General features: G+C 36.1%; 1 protein-coding gene across 3 annotated transcripts in view; it reads left to right on the top strand.

The window, feature by feature from the left end:
- Positions 1 to 22,500, top strand: part of LOC136835180 (max dimerization protein 1-like) — a 672,429-nt gene that overhangs the window by 117,894 nt on the left and 532,035 nt on the right. For all 3 annotated transcript variants that reach the window (XM_067098401.1, XM_067098400.1, XM_067098402.1), the window contains exon 3: positions 2,804 to 2,833. In XM_067098401.1, the coding sequence (XP_066954502.1) occupies positions 2,804 to 2,833 (30 nt within the window). The remainder of the gene's footprint in view (positions 1 to 2,803; positions 2,834 to 22,500) is intronic.

Genomic DNA, 22,500 nt, shown 5'->3' with positions numbered 1-22,500 from the left:
GAAATAATTTTTAGAAAAATGAAGGACATAATTTTTGGAAAAATGGACACAGTTTTTGGAAAAATTGCCGACATAATTTTTGAAAAAATGAAGGATATCATTTGTTGAAATTTGAAGGACATAATTTTTGGAAAAATGACGGCTATAATTTTTGGAAAAATGAAGGCTATAATTTTTGCAGAAATGCAGGATATAATTTATGGAAAAATGAAGGCCATAATTTTTGGAAGTTTTGAAGGACATAATTTTGGCAAAATGAAGGCCGTACATTAATCTTTGGAAAAATGAAGACTATATTTTTTTTGGGAAAAATGAAGGCTATAAATTTTGGAAAAATGGAGGTCAGTTTTTTTTCTTTAAATGAATCCCTATTTTTTTTTTTTTAAATTAAGGATAATTATTGGAAAATTAAGGACATAATTTTTGGAAAAATGAAGGACACAATTTAAAAAAATGGACAGTATGGAAAAATGAAGGACAAAATTTTTGGAAAAATGAAGGCCATAATTTTTTAGAAAATGACAGCCATTATTTTTTTTTTAAAATGAAGGCCATAGTTTTTGGAAAATGGTCATAATTTTTGGAAAAATGAAGGACAATTTTTGAAAAAATGAAAAAATGAAAGCCTCAATTTGCGGAAGAATGAAGAACACAATTCTTGGTATTTTCCATTCATGTAAGAGCTGGCGCGTGTCAGCTTTCATGTGACGCCAGTTCGATAAAAACGATCAGTTACCCGTGAATGAACGGATATGAAGATGGCGTAAAAAAAAATTATATTCTCTCGTCTTGCTGTCTCTTTAACGTTTCTGAAAAGCTCTCTCTCTCTCTCTCTCTCTCTCTCTCTCTCTCTCTCTCTCTCTCTCTCTCTCTCTCTCTCTTTTCATTTTGAGGTTTATCATTGAGTAAAATAAATGTAGAATTTCGCCATTGTGAAAGAATTTTACTCTCTCTCTCTCTCTCTCTCTCTCTCTCTCTCTCCCTCCCCGGAAGGTTCCCCCCCCCCGTCCTTCCCCACCCTTTCTGTTTAGTAGCTATCGTTAACGCCCCCCCTCCTTCCCCTCGCCAGTGCAGTTCTTTCTCTAGGCCTCTCCCTTTTGGCGCCTCTCGGCCTCGTGTTGTCGCCTTTGTTTGGATAACGCTCTTATTTCCCTGGGTGGTGGCTGCTCTCTCTCTCTCTCTCTCTCTCTCTCTCTCTCTCTCTCTCTCTATATATATATATATATATATATATATATATATATATCATATATATGTATATTTATCAGGTATACATATATACATGTATATATATATATGAATGACTGTGAAATATTTTCTGTTAAAACAGAATTCCATCAAATATAGAAGGAGCCCATTTTGGCGTTTTTATGGACTCCTTATATTTGATCTATCTATCTCTATCTATCTATCTATCTATCTATCTATCTATCTATCTATCTATCTATCTATCTATATATATATATATATATATATATATATATGTATATATATACACACAGTACATACATAAATGCATACTAAAGGGCAAATATATACATACATACTTGCGTTCATCCTCCTTTAACCCTTAGAGGCGTCAGTAGGCGGCGTTACCGCTTACCCTTCCGTTTTACGCAATATGTTACAAGGGATGCGTTTGTTAGTCCTGCGCTCTTTCCCCCATCCATGTATGTACTGCTCGAGGTTTGTATACGCCCCAAAAAAATGTCGGCATCTTTAGACCCAACCAGGAAAACAAATGATGTATGAAATACAGCTTGAATAGCGAGCTCGTGCGCGCTTGCATTTGATAACACTCTCTCTCTCTCTCTCTCTCTCTCTCTCTCTCTCTCTCTCTCTCTCTCTCTCTATATATATATATATATATATATATATATATATTATAAAAGAATTTATAAGTATGATAGTGAATCCGTATCCCTGAAGGATTCTGTCGATTTGGGAATGAAGCTTTAAGAAGAAAATTAGGTGGATACCCTAAGGGAACTTATGAACGTTATATACGTATGTAGATGGCATAATATGAAAAGAGATGAAGATGGCTTGGACATGTCCTTCTCACAGCCCCTGGGAGAAGTTGGTCTCCCATGGGCACAATAAGAGTTGGAAGAACTAGGCCTACTTAGATGAAAACTGGTGGACAGGACACTGAAGATTTTATGCATGTAGCCTATGTATGTATGTGTGTATATATATATATATATACATACAGACACACACACACACACACACTTCACTATTCATCGTTTTCCATCATCACCATTTTCTCTTTCACCATCAAGTCCACATCGCACTACTTAGTTGATATCTCGCCTTTCCTTTTAGGATATACCCTAAACTGCTGAGCTTACCGATAACCAAGAGCCACGGAATAGTCATTAAATATATGTGATTTGTCTTGTAGTTTTGATCAACCACAACTTACTTCTCTCTCTCTCTCTCTCTCTCTCTCTGTCGAATATTCAGAATTAGTCATAAGATCACGTTCCTTTTTGGATTCTATAATGATTTTATTCTTTGTAATTTTCTCTCTAACATATGTATGTATAATAAATTTATAAACACATATATATAAATAAATATTTGTGTTTGTATTAATTATAAGTATTTTGGACAAGTTGTATATTACATTTATTGACCTTGATGTTGGAACGCACCCAGTTCAATTTTCATTAGTATAATAATAGCAATTATGAACTTCTCATATTATACCAATTATCCAACAATAATCTGCGTGAACTGATTAATCTGTGTGAACTGATTAACTAAAATACCCCCTTCTCTCTCTTCTCTTTCGCAGGACCACGCACAACGAATTGGAAAAGAACAGGTAAGCCTTCGCGACCGAAACGTGCGTTATTGCTCCATCCTGCCTCCAGTCCGGTGGTCGATAGAATGAATGACCCATCTGTGACGTCATCGAAATCGCTTGGTGCCCCCTTACTTAAACCCATTGATTTTATTTTCCTTCCAATAATTAAGGAATCAAAGGCTTTGGTGTCCCTTAAGGAGTATGTGAAAGCACGGGGTGTAATAGATGCATTCGTTGTTGGATTTGCATCACAAGCTCAAGTTCGGATATGTGTTCTACTGTAGGTCTATGTAGGCGTATGTGGAGTAGCCACTACGCAGCTTTTGTGCGTAATCTGTATTTGTGACTTTTAATTCTTGGTGTAACTTCAGCTGTCATTTATTCATTTTACAAACTTATGCCTTTGCTTTACCAGTATTTACAAGATCTGTTCCATTCCAACGCGTCTTTAAAGGTAGCGAATTTATTTCCGGTTGAGCTAATCCGCAAACAACAGGAATGTGCGTGCGTGTGTGTTTGTACGTATGTATATATGTGTGGTGGGATGGTGGAAACCTTGGGAGGGAAGGGAGGGGGGCAAGGACATGGTCGGCGCAGGCCCCTTCGTCCTTGCCGATAAAGGGACTGAAAATGCTACTAGGTTGTCTGGGTCCAAAGGGTCCGCTATTGCAGTACGGACCACAGACTTGGAAGGGGAGGAGGTGGTTCCGTTTCTCTCTCTCTCTCTCTCTCTCTCTCTCTCTCTCTCTCTCTCTCTCTCAATCGAAATCGTTTTCTCTCTCTCTCTCTCTCTCTCAATCAGGAAATCTCTCTCTCTCTCTCTCTCTCTCTCTCTCTCTTTCAGGAAGTCTTTCAGTAAATTGTATTGTGTTCGTTCGCTGTTGCGCGTTTTTGTTGAATGCAGATGATTCCGTTCAGGGCGAAGGTATTCTTTATTTTAGCTGCTTCTTGTTTATAAAAGGCGCTAACAGATTATAGGAGTGTTGCTTAATATTATACAGAAGATTATTGAGTCCCTTCTTACATATTATGAGATCACTTACTGTTATTGGTGATATTTCCCCAAGTAAAATGACTCCATCGGTAATTGATGGTTTTTTTTTTTGTCGCATATCCCTTTGGATATGTAATAATTACGACCGAGTTCCGTTGTCACACGTTACGCTAACATTATCTCCTGAACACTTGCCCTTTTCAGTCATTGTCGTCACGTAGTTTCACCTCTTCGAAGTTGAATGAAGGTTATATATTCATTTAGATCTTTGTGTGCGCTTTTGTGTTTCACAAGGTATACCAGAAAGTTAATGGAAGGAAACCAAGGGGGAAAAGAGGCAGTGATTCTAGTGTGAGGGAAAGTAGGAATTTGAATGAGACTTCTCCATTAGATTTATTTGCGATTTAAGTAGAATGAAGAGGGATATTTGACGTTTCAGTCTGGAAAGTAATTAAGGGGAAATATTTTAGTTAGAGAGGAAGAGGCTGAAGGAAATACACGACCGTAAATACTTAAGAATAAACTGCCATAAAAATAACAACAAAATATAGTAATGGTTTCCTAGAGAGGAAGAACGATTGTATTACGTAACTTGTGGATTTGGAAGAGGAAGAAACTGGGTGTTGTCTAGAACATTGAGATACTTGGGGCGAGGTGAGTGGCCAGTTTTCGCAATTTTGTCTTCGATGGTCGGTTTTGTGCAAAAGTGAAGCCTCCCCTCCATCTTCCACTGGTTGGGTAGTTTTGTAGTTTTGTCTGTGATTGGGTGCGTCCACACTGCATTGAAATATGCCAGAAACACATGTCGGCAACTTATCGCATACACATCACATACAGGTTGAATACAAGTCAGTGACTCATTCATAAACACACGGTGGCAACTTGTTGCTCACATCACATACAGGTTGAATACAGGTCAATGACTTATTGATAATGTCATAAATGCACACTGGCAACTTATTGCTCACACATCACATGCGGGTGGAATACAAGTCAACGACTTAATGATGCCATAAACACATGCTGGCAACTTATTGCTCACACATTACATGCAAGTTAAATACAAGTCTACGATTTATTGGTAATGTCATAAACACACATTATCAACTTGTTGCTAACAATCACATACAGGCCGAGTACAAGTCAGTGACTCATTGGTAATGTCATAAACACACAATGGCAACTTATTGTTCACACATCACATAAAGGTTTAGTACAAATGAGTGACTCACTGATAATGTCATAAACACATGTTGGCAACTTGTTGCTCACACTTCATATACATGTTTAATACAAGTCAACGACTTATTGACAATGTCATATACCCACGTTAGCAACTTATTGCTAACATATCACATACAGGTTAAGTACAAGTCCATGACTTATTGATAATATCATATAAACCCACATTGGCAACTTACTGCTCATACATTACATATAGGTTGAATACAAGTCAATGACATTGATAATGTCATAGACACTTGTTGGCAACTTATTGCTCACACATCACATAGAGGTTGAATACAAGTTGACTGCCTACTGTTAGTCCAGATCAGTGCTTCATACGATTATCCAGGATTTGCCAAAGATTCATTCTCAATTTATGGTCAATGATTTCCTTTGAACTTGTTTATGACATGAATGCAATAAGTTGCCGACTTGTGTTTGTGCCGTGTTTTACTGTAATGTGGACACACCCTTAGCTTCATGGCTGTTTGGTAGGTAGTGGTCTCAAGGACTGTTTTTCCTAATTCCTACCTATTGTGGGGCCAGATGGATAAGGGCGTCGGTTACTTTGCATGTAAAATAATTAACGGAATTCTGTGACTGATTAACGCTAACCTACTTCTTGAGGACAGGAAGGTCAGTAGTACTTCTTGCAAAGAGAAAGGCCCCTGCCTCTTGAAAAGAGAAAGATCTGATAATTCTGGGAACAAAGAGGATGGCAGCAAGTTCCATGCTTCGGTTGTTTAAGTGAAGGTACGTCGACATTATAGATAAATGTTGGGTGTAGAATTCTGGTTGTTTTTTTCTTTGAGTTAATCATGCTGTCCGATGCTTAACAGAAATCCTGTGCGATGCTCCAGTATTGTTGCGGATCTGCATGGAATTTCTTTATCTCATGCTTCTGCATTTGGAGCAATTTGTGGTAATTATAATTTTGGAAATGAAATATTAACGTTTGAGTTTTCGGAGTAAAATCGTAGTATGTTTTGAGATTGGTTGTGTTGCTTTTTTAAGCTTTAAGTTCTTGCACAACTCCTTCAGTTAGCTACGTCTTTCGAATTAAGTATACCTTAGTTTTACCAGACCACTGAGCTGATTAACAGCTCTCCTAGGGCTGGCCCGAAGGATTAGACTTATTTTACGTGGCTAAGAACCAATTGGTTACTTAGCAACGGGACCTACAGCTTATTGTGGAATCTGTACTTAGCAACGGGACCTACAGCTCATTGTGGAATCCGAACCACATTATAGCGAGAAATGAATTTCTGTCACCAGAAATAAATTCCTCTAACTCTTCATCAGCCGGCCGGGGAATTGAACTCTGGCCCATCGAGTGACAGTCCGCAGCTTTACCGACTCACCCAACAAAGAGCTTACGTCTTTCGAATGAATACCATATTCTTTTGAAGCTTGAATTTCATATCAGTGGCCCCTGTGGGCTTGTTCCATATGAATAGACACATCTGATGAATAATAATAATAATAATAATAATAATAATAATAATAATAATAATTTAGAAATATAGGGGGTTTACTCGTCCATGTTTCGGGTGCTATTCTCTAATCTGGGAGGATTCTTAGGGCGCCGTTCTATTTGATATAGCGGAATCATTGCTTCCCTTCTAATGAAAGACCCAGCCCAGAGCTCCAACCTTGATTGGCTTCAACTCCGCTGGAAGGTCGCTGCCTTCTGTGTGCTTTTATCAGTGTTAATTTGGGCATTACTCCCAGGATATTGTTAAGTGTAAGTCCTTTCCACTCCTGTGTTAACAATTATTATTATTATTATTTTTGTTTTTTTTGTTTTTTTGTTTTTGTTTTGTGTGTGTTGATATTTTATATGGTGTTATCTGATTGAAATACTGACAGCTTGGCTTGTACCTGCGAACGTTTAATCATTTTTAGCACTAAGATGGAAAAAGCACTAAGATGTATTTTCCGATCCTGAAGAGAATGTAGACGTGGATATTTTGATTTTATATACTGTTAAGGTTTTTGATATACAGTATTAAGAAGTTTTTTCATATGAAGATGCAATTATTCGCCGTTCAGGAGAATGAATGCCACCCAGGTTTTATCGTTCAGTTCCTTCTTATAGAGATGGAACTTATAATCCTGCATTAAAATCACTTGGATATGAAGTATAATTCTCTCTCTCTCTCTCTCTCTCTCTCTCTCTCTCTCTCTCTCTCTCTCTCTCTCTCTCTCTCTCTCTCTCTCTCTCGTCCGGCTTTATTGAAACCTGTTCCTACAATCGCGTGAGATGTGACTTATAGTACTTGTAGGTTCAGATCCGTTACTACTATTATTATTCTGCAACGTACATAATATATGTCATATGGTATTATGATTATCAGTATTGATGATATACGGATCTTCCGTTAATAGTTTGTTATACATTTGCTTTCAGGATTGTGTACTTGTCTAGTATCTCATTTCATTTATTTATAATTTTTTGTGAAATTCTGGCAGAAATTTCATGCTCCCTACATAGATCACGGCTCCTTTCGTACCTTTTGCTGTACCTCCTTTCATATTCTCTTACCTCCATCTTACTTTCCACCCTCTCCTAACAATTGATTCATAGTGCTACTGTGAGGTTTTCCTTCTGTTACACCTGTCAAGCCTTTTACTGTCAATTTCCTTTTCAGCGCTGAATGACCTCATAGGTCTCAGTGCTTGGCCTTTGGTCTAAATTCTATATTCATTTCAATTCAATTCTTCTGTTTTATTAATATAATCATAATAATTAAATGCCAAGAAATGTACTAATGTCACAAGGCAAGACTCCACTCCCTGTGAGAAAAAAAGAGTAAGCCGAGTGATATGCAGGTAAAGATGAATGACAGGTAAAGGTGGATCCGGGCATTGCCCCGCAATGGGTCATCATCTCAACATTGCGAAACATCTACGCGAATAACTGCAGTCCATCTGATAACCTCGCCCCCCCCCCTCCTCCTCTCCCCAGCCACAACTCTTGCTACAGAAAGTACTCCCTCTTCCCGTTACCTTCCCGATTTCTAATGACTCTTCCGACCTGTTAACAGACGTTGCTGCCACGTACCTACCTACCTGCCTACCTACCTACCAGGAGGTTCTGGTCCCTACCTGCCTACCACAACCCCCGCAGGTGTATGTGTGAGTGTGTACTTTCAGCATACGCGCCCTGATGAATATGCAGTACTATACACATCCCCGAATGGTATTTGCAACCTAACCGAGAAAGCGGGTTACATCGAAGATAGTACGCCATCCGCTGAGAAGGTGGAAGAGAGAGAGAGAGAGAGAGAGAGAGAGAGAGAGAAGACCGCACATACTATCCTTTAATAGGGAGGGGTGGTGGTGGTTGCGTTGGTTTGAGTGAGAGAGAGAAAAGACCGCACATTCTAAGGTTTAATGGGTGGGGGGTTTGTGAGGATTTGATAGAGAGAGAGAGAGAGAGAGAGAGAGAGAGAGAGAGAGAGAGAGAGAGAGAGAGAAGACCACTGAAACTAAGGTTTAAGGGAGGAGGGTTTGGGATTGGGTCACCTACCTTCAAGGAGCCCCCCCCCCTTCCCTCACATCCCATCAAACCCTCTACAACAGGGGTTGTGGGGTTGGGGGTGGGTTGGGAATTGAGGTTGATTGCACTCTTCACCTTGCGTATAAATGATATTCTCGTTAAGATTGATGTGATTCCCACTGGCCCGTAAATAAGTCTTGCGTATACGAATTGTGATCAGTTACCTGTAATCTGTTATTTCTCAGGTAAGCATATACGCCGGTTGACGCCAACAAAGCGTTGATGGTTTGCGCAGGTTAATGACACTATAGAGCTTTTTTCTCGGTGACGTGGCGCCGGTCTCTCTCTCTCTCTCTCTCTGCACCCAATCTCTTTTGGCGTCACGGCCACAGGCCGTTTTCTATGCAGTTCAGGCATTCCGTTTTCTGTTCGCTATAAAAAAAAATTTCATTTTATACGTATGAAAATCTAGTGATAACCCTTCATACTCTGACTATCTTAATATCTTACAACATTTTAAAATAAATATTTATTTAATATCTGCCTTGTGTGTGTGTGTGTTTAAAAGAAAACATTCTAACCTTACGCAGGTTGTGCTTGAAGAAAATATTGAAGTAGAAGTGACTAATAAAAAAAACCCCTTGGGGTATGGGGGGGGAGGGGAACGGCAGGTTGAACCTCGAAATGGAGAGACAGGTTACTTCATATTTCCTTCGTATACGTGAATTCTTAATCCGAGCAGGTTACGCATTTATTATTATTATTATTATTATTATTATTATTATTATTATTATTATTAATTCGTGACCCAAAAGGTTGGTTACATTAATATTTCCTTCTTCAGAGTTAATGTGTAACGTTTAATACATTTTTTCCTGGTGATAATGTTTATTATTATTATTATTATTATTATTATTATTATTATTATTATTATTATTATTATTATTATTATTATTATTAACTCATGAACCAGAAAAAACTGGTTACATTCATATTTCCTTCTTCAAATTTAATGCTTAATTTTTAACACAATCATGATGATGATGATTATTATTATTATTATTCCAAATGTGCAAGCAGTCATATGAATGAAAAATTAGCGCGGACGAAATAAAAAATATAAAATAAAGAAAAACCAACAATAAAATTAATAATATATAATAATCCTACACAGCAGTATACAAGTGCTGCCTGTGTCTTGGTACTCCTTACTTAGGCGTCTTTTAATTTCATGTATTCATATTCTTTTCCATTTCTTATTGGCGTCGATGACCTTAGCTTTTGTAACGCCTGTATACGAGCGTATGATACTGAAGCGCACTCGGTTAAAGGAATCAACGTTCACCGTTGCGTATCAGTTTACACCGACCCTCGTGATTACGTTCGGAGTTGCATTTTTTCTCATTGAGTAATCATCTTTTTTCTTTGTGTGCCTTCATACTCTCTCTCTCCTCTCTCTCTCAAATATCTCTCTCTCTCCAAATGCTGGGTTTCTTCCGTGTTGATTTTTGGTGACGTTTTCCTTTCTCTCTCTTTCTTCTCTCAAATATTGAAAAGGTTCCTTCCGTTTACTGTGTTGATTTCGGGTAACGATCTCTCTCTCTCTCTCTCTCTCTCTCTCTCTCTCTCTCTCTCTCTCTCTCTCTCTCCAACTTCACTGCTGGATGTCTCGTGGTGAAATTTATCGTTTTTATCATGTGAAATATCTCTTATCTCTACGAAATGTCTCCTCTCTCTCTCTCTCTCTCTCTCTCCTCTCTCTCTCTCTCTCTCTCTCTCTCTCTCTCTCTTAAACACGAAATAACTTTTTTCTTTTTATGTAGGAAATTTCTTTTTATCGCTCTCCCTGGGTTATAAAGGACTTCCTATTCTCTTATATCGAATCTATCTCTTCGCATAGATGAAATCTTGCTGCTTTTCTTATGAATAGAATCTCTCTTCAGACTTATGACGTTTTATTTCATATGTATGAACCTTTCTTGTTTTTTTAATACTCAAACGCCCACCACACACACACACACACACACACACACACACACACACACACACACACATATATATAATATATATATATACATATATATATATATATATATATATATATCTCTATATATATATATATATATATATTTATTTCTTTATTTATTTGTTTTTATGTAATGCATTTTTAGCTTTTCTTTTTCATATTGACACACAATTTCTTCTTAGACTCATACCGTCTGTAAAAGAAACTTTCTTTCTTGTACTTGAAGGTTTGAACTGTGTTCAGCTAAATTTATTCCCCTTTCCCTCTCTCTCTCTCTCTCTCAAACTCTCTCTCTCTCTCTCTCTCTCTCTCTCTCTCTCTCTCTCTCTCTCTTTGGTACCATTTTGTGGTTAGGGTTTTCAAGATTTAGTATTTTCATTTGGGGATCATGATGTGTTTTTCACTGATTAATAGATATTCGTTTGTAGAACTATTGTTCAACCTTCTTGAACTGTCTTCAAAATCTTTGTCATCAAATGTCAGGACGTCTGGTATTTGGGAAAACTGACCTTTTCCTGTGTCTACCTAATAAACATCCTTGTTTTCCTCCTTCTGTATTTGCATATATGATGAAGAGGCTAAAACGGGCCAAAATAAGGAGAGGCTAATTAACTTTCTTTTTTTGAAAGGTCCATCATAAATTGACTTTTTTTTTAAAGGGCCATAATAACCTGAATTTCGTTTTTTGAAAGGACATCATAAACAGACTTTTTTTTTTATTAAAGACTCCATAATAAACTAACTTTCGTTTTTCGAAAGGGCCATCATAAATTGACTTTTTTTCTTTAAAGGACTATCATAAATTAACTTGCTTTTTTTTTTGAAAGGAGCATAATAAATTGACATTCTTTTTTTGGAAGGACTATAACAAACTTTCTTTTTTTGAAAGGATCGTAATAAATAGTATTTTTTTCAAAGGACCATAATAAATTGATTTTTTTTAAAGGACCATCTAAATGACTTTATTTTTTGAAAGGACCATCATTAATTGACTTTCTTTTTTGAAAGGACCATCATAAATTGATTTTAATTTTTTGAAAGGACCTTAATAAACTGACTTTTTTTTTTTTGAAGGACCATAATAAATTGACTTTCTTTTTTTCAAAGGACCATAATAAACTGGGTTTCTTTTTGTGAAAGGACCATAATACACTGACTTTCTTTTTTTGAAAGGACCATAATAAATTAACTTTCTTTTTTTGAAAGACCATAATAAACTGACTTACTTTTTTTGAAAGGATCATAATAAATTGCCTTTTTTTTTGAAAGGACCATAGTAAACTGACTTTTTCTTCTTTGAAAGGATCATAATAAATTGACTTTCATTTTTTGAAAGGACCTTAATAAACTTACTTTCTTTTTTGGAAGGACCATAATAAATTGACTTTCTTTTTTTTTTTTGAAAGGACCATAATAAGCTGCGTTCCTCTTGAAATGCGTATGCTTATGGATTTCTCATTTAAGGGGGTGACGAACCCGCTCATAAAAAGGCAGTTTAAATGGTTCGGGGACACAGAGGAAGACAGAGAATTCCGTCTAATGAAAGGGAATCTGGTACCAAGAGTTGAACCGATCGTTTGACTCTCGAGTTCCGAACTTCCGCACCGGTCGTACACGAAAGGCTCGTGAGCCCTTGCCCACTTCACTGAGAGGTCTCCAAATAGAAACATTGTGCATACGCTCTCTCTCTCTCTCTCTCTCTCTCTGCTCTTATGTTGAAATGGTTCCTTCCAAGTCTTGCTCTATTTTGAAATGTTCCTTCCTCTGCCATTAGCTTCGATCTCTCCTCTCTCTCTCTCTCTCTCTCTCTCTCTCTCTCTCTCTCTCTTAGACCAAAAATATTATGCTCTAAATGTACAGCATTTATTTAATTTTTTCTAATTTTCACTTTAGTCATTGCTAATACATCAACCGGCTATCGGCGAGAACGGTCAATGAGAATAGCTAGGCAGGTGTTAAGTTTAGAATCTTAAATAGATAATGATGGCGCCGGTAATTGAATTAACATTAGGAAGGAACAGACAGTAAATAGATAAATAGAATACTTTTGATGCCCTTAGTCACTGGCAATAAAAAAAAGTGAGTGTTGTGGACAGAGAATCATCCGGAATGACTGGCAAAGAGCAGCGTTGTCTGTCACAGTGGACAGTGAGTGATTGTAATTAGACGGGGAAAGTCTGAAATTCGAAGTGCTCGCAGTTCTAGGTGAGGTTCTTGTATGTTTGGAAAGGCTGCTGAATCGGAATTTGTCGTGTCGAAAAAAGTATGATAGTGGGAATTTTGCTACAGCAGCAAGAGGTTTATGTAGTATTAATGTAGAATGATGACAAAAGTATGGTAATGTAACATTATATATATATATATATATATATATATATATATATATATATATATATATATATATATATATATATATATATATATATATATATGTATGTATATATATATATATATATATATATATATATATATATATATATATATATATATATATAATCAATTATATAAATATTTGTGTAAATACACATTATATATATATATATATATATATATATATATATATATATTATATATATATATATAATCAATTATTTAAAAGTTGTTAGTTATGTGTGAAAGTTACCATTCATCTCTAAAAGTCATTAGTCATCTCTTAAAGTTTTAGTTATCTCCAAAAGTTGTGAGTGTCCTCCGAAAACTATTAGTTGAGGATCTCTCGAAACTTGTAGGTATTCTCTAATCATATTTGTTTATCTAAAGTTTTAGTTATCTCTAAAAGCGATTAGTTATTTCAAAAAGTTATTAGCTGATTATAACGAGAATTCTTTGGAAGGACAGTGTTGAACTGAGGTTACTTGAAGATCGATTCGGATGGAATTTTCTTTATTTGTGTGTTCTTTTTTGTTGGCGAAGGTTTGCGCCTTATGTAGGTGCCGCGACAAAGATTATTTATTGCTGTGACAGAGAATATATATATTGCTGTTACAAAGATTATTTATGCTGAGACAAAAATTTTTTGCTCTGACAAAGATTATTCTTTGTTATGACAAAGACTATTTATTGCTGTGACAGTGATTATTACTGCTATGACAAAGACTATTCATTGCTGTGACAAAGACTATTCATTGCTGTGACAACGATTATTCATTGCGGTGACAACGATTATTTACAGCTATGACAAAGAATATTCATTGCTGTGACAAAGACTATTCATTACTGTGACAACGATTATTCAGTGCTGTGACAAAGACTGTTCATTGCTGTAACAACGATTATTCAGTGATGTGACAAAGACTATACATTGCTGTGACAACGATTATTACTGCTATGACAAAGATTATTCATTGCTGGAATAAAGACTATTCATTGCTGTGACAACGATTATTTACTGCTATGGCCAAGCATATTCATTGCTGTGGCAAAGACTATTCACTGCTGTGGCAACGGTTATGCATTGCTGTGACAGACTGTTCATTGCTGTGACAAAGACTGTTCATTGCTGTGACAACGATTATTTACTGCTATGACAAAGATTATTCATTGCTGTGACAAGTTACTCTTACCCCTCTACCTCTTTGTTACTAGTGTTGCATGACCATCCGTGTAAGTTTTAAAGTTAATATCTTTGTTTTGTCGAGTCATTTGTACTAGGGTTTTTTTTTTTTTTTAGTCGGGAGGATTGGAGGGTTTCCTCTCCGTCATTCACTCCGTAGGGCTTCTCTTCTTTGGCTCCTCTGGATAGGCCTCTCGTCGTTGTCGGCTGGCCTCAAAGGCGCCAATGCGTTTGACTCGACAGATTTTTTGTCTCTCTAACCGTGAGAGATTACTGTTGCGTAGGGTTTGTATGCGTTGTTCTACACGGAAATAAGTATTAGCGCGCCATACACACTATATATATTTATATTATATATATATATATAGTGAGAGTGTAGAATATATATATATATATATGTATATATATATATATATATATATATATATATATATATATATATATATATATATATATATATATATATATACAGGAATAACAACATGGCGTATAAACAATGTTTATGGCCAAGAGGAAGTAGAAAGACCAGAGTGTAAGATCTTTTGCCTTTTTACTTAAAGGCATTTTCTTATGAACTAAATATATATATATTAAATATATATATATATATATATATATATATATATATATATATATATATATATATATATATATATATATATATATATATATATATCTCTATATATAATCTACTTGCAGTATCAGTGACACTTTCACTATACACCTATTTGTCAAATCAACAGTGTTGGTCCTGATCAGTACATGGATGGATGACTGCCAAGAAACGCTAAATGCCCTCTGTACATAAGCCAGTTGAACAGGACTAGGCGTGAGGCTAGCCACCTTACCCTTCGAAAAATTCCTTGAGAATCGGAAGAATTACGCCATTCTTTCCTAAAGGGAAAGGCGTATGGTGAAAGAATAAAAAAACCCTTGGATTCCAAATCTTTACTTTAGCCAGAGTACAAAAGAAGTGATAATGTTTCAACCCTTATTGAAAAATGTCAGATTTTGTATTGCAAAAAAAAAAAAACTATAAATAAGCATGGTTTTACCACGCGCTACTCTCAAGTACTTTTCTGTACCTCCTGGTCTTACTCGGGTGAGTAAGTGGACATTCCCATTTACTTGTACAACAATCTACCTCGCGTATTGCACGCAACTCATGTTATTAAAAATGGCTGGTCAAATTGCTTTTGTTAACTGATAAGCGGATTGCGAGTACGTTTTCCGAGTATCACTTTGCCTTTTCGAATTTCATTTCGTTTTGTGCTGCTCAGTTTAGGATATATATATATATATATATATATATATATATAGTATATCTATCTATATATATATGTATATATAAATATATATATATATATATATATATATATATATCTCTATATATATATATATATATATATATATATATATATATATACAGTATATGCACACACGCACATATCTTTCCTATTTTGTGTTTAAGCAAGGTTAATAAGCAAGGTTAATGACGAGGCAAAATATGCCAGTATGATGTAAGAAGTGACGTTAACACTAAAGTTTACGGTATTCCCCAAGACAGTGAACAAGAGAGAGAGAGAGAGAGAGAGAGAGAGAGAGAGAGAGAGAGAGAGAGGCTGCTCGAAAACACCTTAAGGGGTTGCTCCCGATTACGAGGACCAGATTTCCAGATGCGCGCATCTTTGAACTACAGGCTACATATCCATGATACCTCATCTCCTGTTTGGAGGTGCAGGGAAATCACCACCAGGTCATTCCGTGGGGGTTATTCAGAGTGCGCTGTTTTTAAAAATCAATGAGAGAGAGAGAGAGAGAGAGAGAGAGAGAGAGAGAGAGAGAGAGAGAGAGAGCGAGCATATCTTCCTGCAGAGTGCAGAGGTGAAACGGGAATAGGCAACAACTTGTATAGTGCTGCTATGTATCTTAGTTGCCAAGGGTTGTTTTAGGGCTAGCTTATCCTCCGCCCCTTTTTCCTCGAGTTTGCTTGAATGTGCTATTTTGGATGAGGGAGTGTCTTTGCATGACCTCTATTCACTGGTAAATTTAAATCGCTGGATGAGCGATAGTGCGGTGAACGATGAACCTCAGGGAATATTGAGCGAAATAGGTTATGGATTGAAACGACACTTTGGGTGGGAGTTACCAATTTCTGTATTACTAAACGTAATTTTATTTTGGTCTATACGGAGTCGATGGTGGATCCCTAAATATGACTGATAAAGCGAAATTACGACTGTGAATCAGTAGTTTCTGTATTTTAAGGAAATATTAAGTTTACTGTATTTATAAAATTGAAAATCATCGTACCCTGGCATCACGGTGAGCTTCAACCATCCAAACCCATATATAAAATTTATGAAATAGGAGAAATAATTTGCTTTTGTTGTTTCATTTTTCATAATGTTCCATGACTGAATTCGTCGATGTCGAGAGCGGATAGCAATACTGAGTCTGAAATTCATGTACAATGATTTTGCACTTGTCCATACTAAGGGGGTTCGGGGAACTGCGGGTCATAGAGGACGCTAACCCAAGATATTCTCTCTCTGGTTGGAAGGTGTTCGCGTTGCTCTTTAGCTCTTTCGTTTTCTGTTCCTCCCTTACACACATCTACGTACGCTAAAAGTGGATCCCATAAGTTCAGAAGGAAGCCGAGCGCTGTAATTTACTTCGCCGAATGAGCATCGAGTGAAGATACCGTAAATTCAACGCTCGTTTATACTGAACGATCGCTTAGAAGCGAGCTCTGTCCTCTGGTTGGCCATTGCATTGCGTGTCTCGAGTTGAAATGCACGCTGGCAACTTTACATGTTTTTCTTTCTTTCGTTTTCCCAATTTAGTGTTCGTTACGTGTTTCGTAATGTCCTGCGCATGATTGATGATCAGACTTTGTTATGCGCCTGTCCGTAGCGCAGATCTTTAATGAGTTGGCGCAATAATGTTTGTGGTGACCTGTCGGATTGAGTCTAGTGTTGTGGTTGACGGGGTTAATTTGTTACGTCTTTTTACCGTTGGTCAGGGAACGGCTTAATTTTCTCTCTCTCTCTGCATGGTACGTTTTTAATCATTTGACTCGTTAGATGAGGTCACTTAAAGGGGATAGTTTAGTACAAGGTGGACAAAGAGAGTGTACTAAAATTTCAACTTCGTTTTGTTGTTGTCGAGGATATTTTTGTGGGATGGCGAAAGTAACGGGCAATCAGACTCCCTTGTTGTTGGTGGCTTTGTTGTTGTTGTTAGATTGTTCAAGCTGATCACATATCAGCAGTCTCTTGCTGTTTGAATAACCCGTAAAGCTCCGGTTCTCATAGAGGGAAGCTATAGAATTTAATCGGGGATGATGAGTAAAAGATAAAGAATTCTGCAAGAATAAAACAGGAGAATAATGCTAGAGTTATTATTTTTGTTATTGATATATATACTGTATATATATATATATTATATATGTATACAGTATATATATATATATATATATATATATATATATATATATATATATATATATATATATATATATATATCATTCTTCATTTTTGTATATAATATGCGTTAACAACGTATTTTGCGATTTATGTATTTATTTTATGATGAAGACTGCTTTAGTAGGCTTATGAGCATTAACAAAATACTGAACTTCAGTTTTGATATTTGGCTTTGTACATTTTTTTTTAAGATGGTGAGATGTTTCCACTTTTCATCTTTTTTATATGTTACAGATTAAAGTAAAACAACAAAACGTACATCTATCTGACATTTGTTTTTTGCAAAAAACTTTGTGTATCTTACCGGTTTTCTTGTTCAGAATCATTCGCACTTTATTCGACCACTGCTTTTGCTACTGTTTAAAATAGCTACTACTATTATTGCACCTACCCGTACTGCTGGTACTCCTACTACTCTTACTTCTGCTCTCTCTCTCTCTCTCTCTCTCTCTCTCTCTCTCTCTCTCTCTCTGTTGAAGGACGCTTTGGCCGATGCTACTGCTGCTGTATCGTCACCCCCAAGTAAAAATATCTTTTTTTTAGAGGGGGTCCCTATCAGCCGTCACCTGACGCATGATATCTGCATAAGGTTGACACTCGCTCATACCTCCCGAGGCAGGAGAGAGAGAGAGAGAGAGAGAGAGAGAGAGAGAGAGAGAGAGAGAGAGAGAGAGAGAGAGAGGATGCTGTGCCAAGAATTATAGAGAGAGAGAATATTCGTATGTGCCTTCCACTTTATCAGTCCGACTGGGAAAGTGAGAAAATAATCCTCTTTACCTTCCAGCTACTTGCCTTACTGAGAGAGAGAGAGAAGGGAGGGTTAGGGGCATCAGCTTTCTTGGCTGATGTTAATATTATGCTCAATAATATATATATATATATATATATATATATATATATAGAGAGAGAGAGAGAGAGAGAGAGAGAGAGAGAGAGAGAGAGAGAGAGAGAGAGAGAGAGAGCAGCTGAAAACTCATTTCACGTTTATCAGCGCCAAGAAAAAAATTAAATATATATGTATATATTGTTTTATGAATCTCTTGTTATCCTTAACGGCATTAGTTTTTTACTCTCTCAGTTAAATAGAAAAACAAAAAACCACGCAGCCAGTTCTCGCGCGCATTGGTCAGGTCGTAATATTTAAAGGCATGGTTAAATTTCTCGTAGCCTTTTGAGGAAATCTGATCCTAACAGTCTTTTTGCTAGTTTGCGAGGAGTCAGGTTGTGTGTGCGTGTGTCTGTGTCGGGTATCAGGTTTTTATTTGGTGTCAGGTTTTTTTTAAATGTGGTGTCTGAGTTGTTTTGTTTGTTTGCTATTAAAGTTTCTCTTTAGTGTTAGTTTTTTGAACCCGTTTGTCCCCTTTATTGCATAACTCTCTTTCTAGTGGTTGATAGGTATAGTTGGTTTAAAGCCAGTGTCTTTTTGTGGGGGATATGATTGTTTTTTGTCTTTGTTTGAAATTAGCTGGTTTTAATTGGATTGGTTTCACTGTTTGTTTGAAATCAGCTATCTTTAATTGGATTGGTTTCTGTTTTTATTTTTCTTTGGATTGGTTTCTGTGTTTGTTTGAAATCAGCCGTTTTTCTTTGGATTGGTTTCTGTGTTTGTTGGAAATCAGCTGTTTTTCTTTGGATTGGTTTCTTTGTTTGTTGTAAATCAACTGTTTTTCTTTGGACTGGTTTCTGTGTTTGTTGGAAATCAGCTGTTTTTCTTTGGATTGGTTTCTTTGTATGTTGTAAATCAACTGTTTTTCTTTGGACTGGTTTCTGTGTTTGTTGAAATCAGCTGTTTTTCTTTGGAGTTTCTTTGGTTTCTTTGGACTGGTTTTTGTTTGGAAATCAGCTGTTTCTTTAGTTTTTCTGTGTTTTGTTGAATCAGCTGATTTTCTTTGGATTGATTTTGTTTGGAGATCAGCTGTTTTTCTTGGACTGGTTTCTGTGTTTGTTTGAAGTCTGTTTTTCTTTTGATTGGTTTTTGTGTTTGTTTGGAATCAGCTGATTTACTTTGGATTGGTTTCTGTGTTTGTTTGGAATCAGCTGATTTACTTTGGATTGGTTTCTGTGTTTGTTTGAAATCAACTGTTTTTCTTTGGATTGGTTTCTATGTTTGTTGGAAATCAGCTGTTTTTCTTTGGACTGGTTTCTGTGTTTGTTTGAAATCAACTGTTTTTATTTGGATTGGTTTCTATGATTGTTGGGAATCATCTGTTTTTAATTGGATTGGTTTCTGTGTTTGCTGGAAATCAGCTTTTTTTTTATTGGTTTCTTGTGTTTTGGAAATCAGCATTTTTTTTTCGATTGGTTTCTGTGTTTGTTTGAAATCAGCTGTTTTTCTTTGAACTGGTTTCTGTGTTTGTTTTAAATCAGCTGTTTTCTTTGGGTAGGTTTCTGTGTTTTTTAATCAGCTGTTTTCTTTGGATTGGTTTCTGTGTTTGTTGGAAATCAGCTGTTTTTCGTTGGGTAGGTTTCTGTGCTAGTTTGGAATCAGCTGTTTGTCTTTGGATTGATTTCTGTGTTTGTTTTGAATCAGCTGTTTTTCTTTGGATTGATTTCTGTGTTTGTTTAAAATCAGCTATTTTTTTTTATTGGTTTCTGTGTTTGTTGGAAATCAGCTTTTTTCTTTGGACTGGTTTCTGTGTTTGTTGGAAATCAGCTGTTTTCTCTTGGTTGGTTTCTCTGTTTGTTGTAAATCAACTGTTTTTCTTTGGACTGGTTTATGTGTTTGTTGGAAATCAGCTGTTTTTCTTTGGATTGGTTTCTTTGTTTGTTGTAAATCAACTGTTTTTCTTTGGACTGGTTTCTGTGTTTGTTGGAAATCAGCTGTTTTTCTTTGGATTGGTTTCTGTGTTTGTTTGGAATCAGCTGTTTTTCTTTGGATTGATTTGCGTGTTTGTTGGAGATCAGCTGTTTTTCTTTGGCCTGGTTTCTGTGTTTGTTTGAAGTCTGTTTTTCTTTTGATTGGTTTCTGTGTTTGTTTGGAATCAGCTGTTTTTCTTTGGATTGATTTGCGTGTTTGTTGGAGATCAGCTGTTTTTCTTTGGACTGGTTTCTGTGTTTGTTTGAAGTCTGTTTTTCTTTTGATTGGTTTCTGTGTTTGTTTGGAATCAGCTGATTTACTTTGGATTGGTTTCTGTTGATTGGTTTCTGTGTTTGTTTGGAATCAGCTGATTTACTTTGGATTGGTTTCTGTGTTTGTTGGAAATCAACTGTTTTTCTTTGGATTGGTTTCTATGTTTGTTGGAAATCAGCTGTTTTTCTTTGGACTGGTTTCTGTGTTTGTTGGAAATCAACTGTTTTTCTTTGGATTGGTTTCTATGATTGTTGGTAATCATCTGTTTTTAATTGGATTGGTTTCTGTGTTTGCTGGAAATCAGCTTTTTTTTTATTGGTTTCTGTGTTTTTGGTAATCAGCTGTTTTTTCTTTTGATTGGTTTCTGTGTTTGTTTGAAATCAGCTGTTTTTCTTTGGATTGGTTTCTGTGTTTGTTTTAAATCAGCTGTTTTTCTTTGAACTGGTTTCTGTGTTTGTTGGAAATCAGCTGTTTTTCTTTGGGTAGGTTTCTGTGTTTTTTTTAATCAGCTGTTTTTCTTTGGATTGGTTTCTGTGTTTGTTGGAAATCAGCTGTTTTTCTTTGGGTAGGTTTCTGTGCTAGTTTGGAATCAGCTGTATGTCTTTGGATTGATTTCTGTGTTTGTTTTGAATCAGCTGTTTTTCTTTGGATTGATTTCTGTGTTTGTTCTGTGTTTGTTGGAAATCAGCTTTTTTCTTTGGACTGGTTTCTGTGTTTGTTGGAAATCAGCTGTTTTTCTTTGGGTTGGTTTCTCTGTTTGTTGTAAATCAACTGTTTTTCTTTGGACTGGTTTCTGTGTTTGTTGGAAGTCAGCTGTTTTTCTTTGGATTGGTTTCTTTGTTTGTTGTAAATCAACTGTTTTTCTTTGGACTGGTTTTGTGTTTGTTGAAAATCAGCTGTTTTTTCTTTGGATTGGTTTTCTGTGTTGTTTGAATCAGCTGCTTTTCTTTTGATTGATTTGCGTGTTTGTTGAGAGATCAGCTGTTTTTTTTGGCCTGGTTTCTATGTTTGTTTGAAGTCTGTTTTTCTTTTGATTGGTTTTCTGTTTGTTTGGAATCAGCTGTTTTTCTTTGGATTGATTTGCGTGTTTGTTGGAGATCAGCTGTTTTTCTTGGACTGGTTTCTGTGTTTGTTTGAAGTCTGTTTTCTTTTGATTGGTTTCTGTGTTTGTTTGGAATCAGCCCCTGATTTACTTTGGATTGGTTTCTGTGTTTGTTTGAAATCAACTGTTTTTCAGATTGGTTTCTATGTTTGTTGGAAATCAGCTGTTTTTCTTTGGACTGGTTTCTGTGTTTGTTGGAAATCAGCTGTTTTTCTTTGGGTAGGTTTCTGTACTAGTTTGGAATCAGCGGTTTGTCTTTGGATTGATTTCTGTGTTTCTTTTGAATCAGCTGTTTTTCTTTGGATTGATTTCTGTGTTTGTTTAGAATCAGCTATTTTTTTATTGGTTTCTGTGTTTGTTGGAAATCAGCTTTTTTCTTTGGACTGGTTTCTGTGTTTGTTGGAAATCAGCTGTTTTTCTTTGGGTTGGTTTATGTGTTTTTTGAAATCAGCTTATTTTCTTTGGACTTGTTTCTGTATTTATTTGAAATCAGCTTTTTTCTTTGGATTGGTTTCTGTGTTTGTTTGAAATCAGCTGTTTTTCTTTCGGTTGGTTTCTGTGTTTCTCGGAAATCAGCTGTTTTTCTTTGGATTGGTTTCTCTGTTTGTTGTAAATCAACTGTTTTTCTTTGGACTGGTTTCTGTGTTTGTTGGAAGTCACCTGTTTTTCTTTGGACTGGTTTCTGTGTTTGTTGGAAATCAGTTGTTTTTCTTTGGGTTGGTT

The sequence above is a fragment of the Macrobrachium rosenbergii genome, chromosome 55 (genome assembly GCF_040412425.1).
Source record: "Macrobrachium rosenbergii isolate ZJJX-2024 chromosome 55, ASM4041242v1, whole genome shotgun sequence".
In the NCBI taxonomy this organism is placed as follows: Eukaryota; Metazoa; Arthropoda; class Malacostraca; order Decapoda; family Palaemonidae; genus Macrobrachium; species Macrobrachium rosenbergii.
This window is presented reverse-complemented; position numbering and strand designations above follow the sequence as displayed.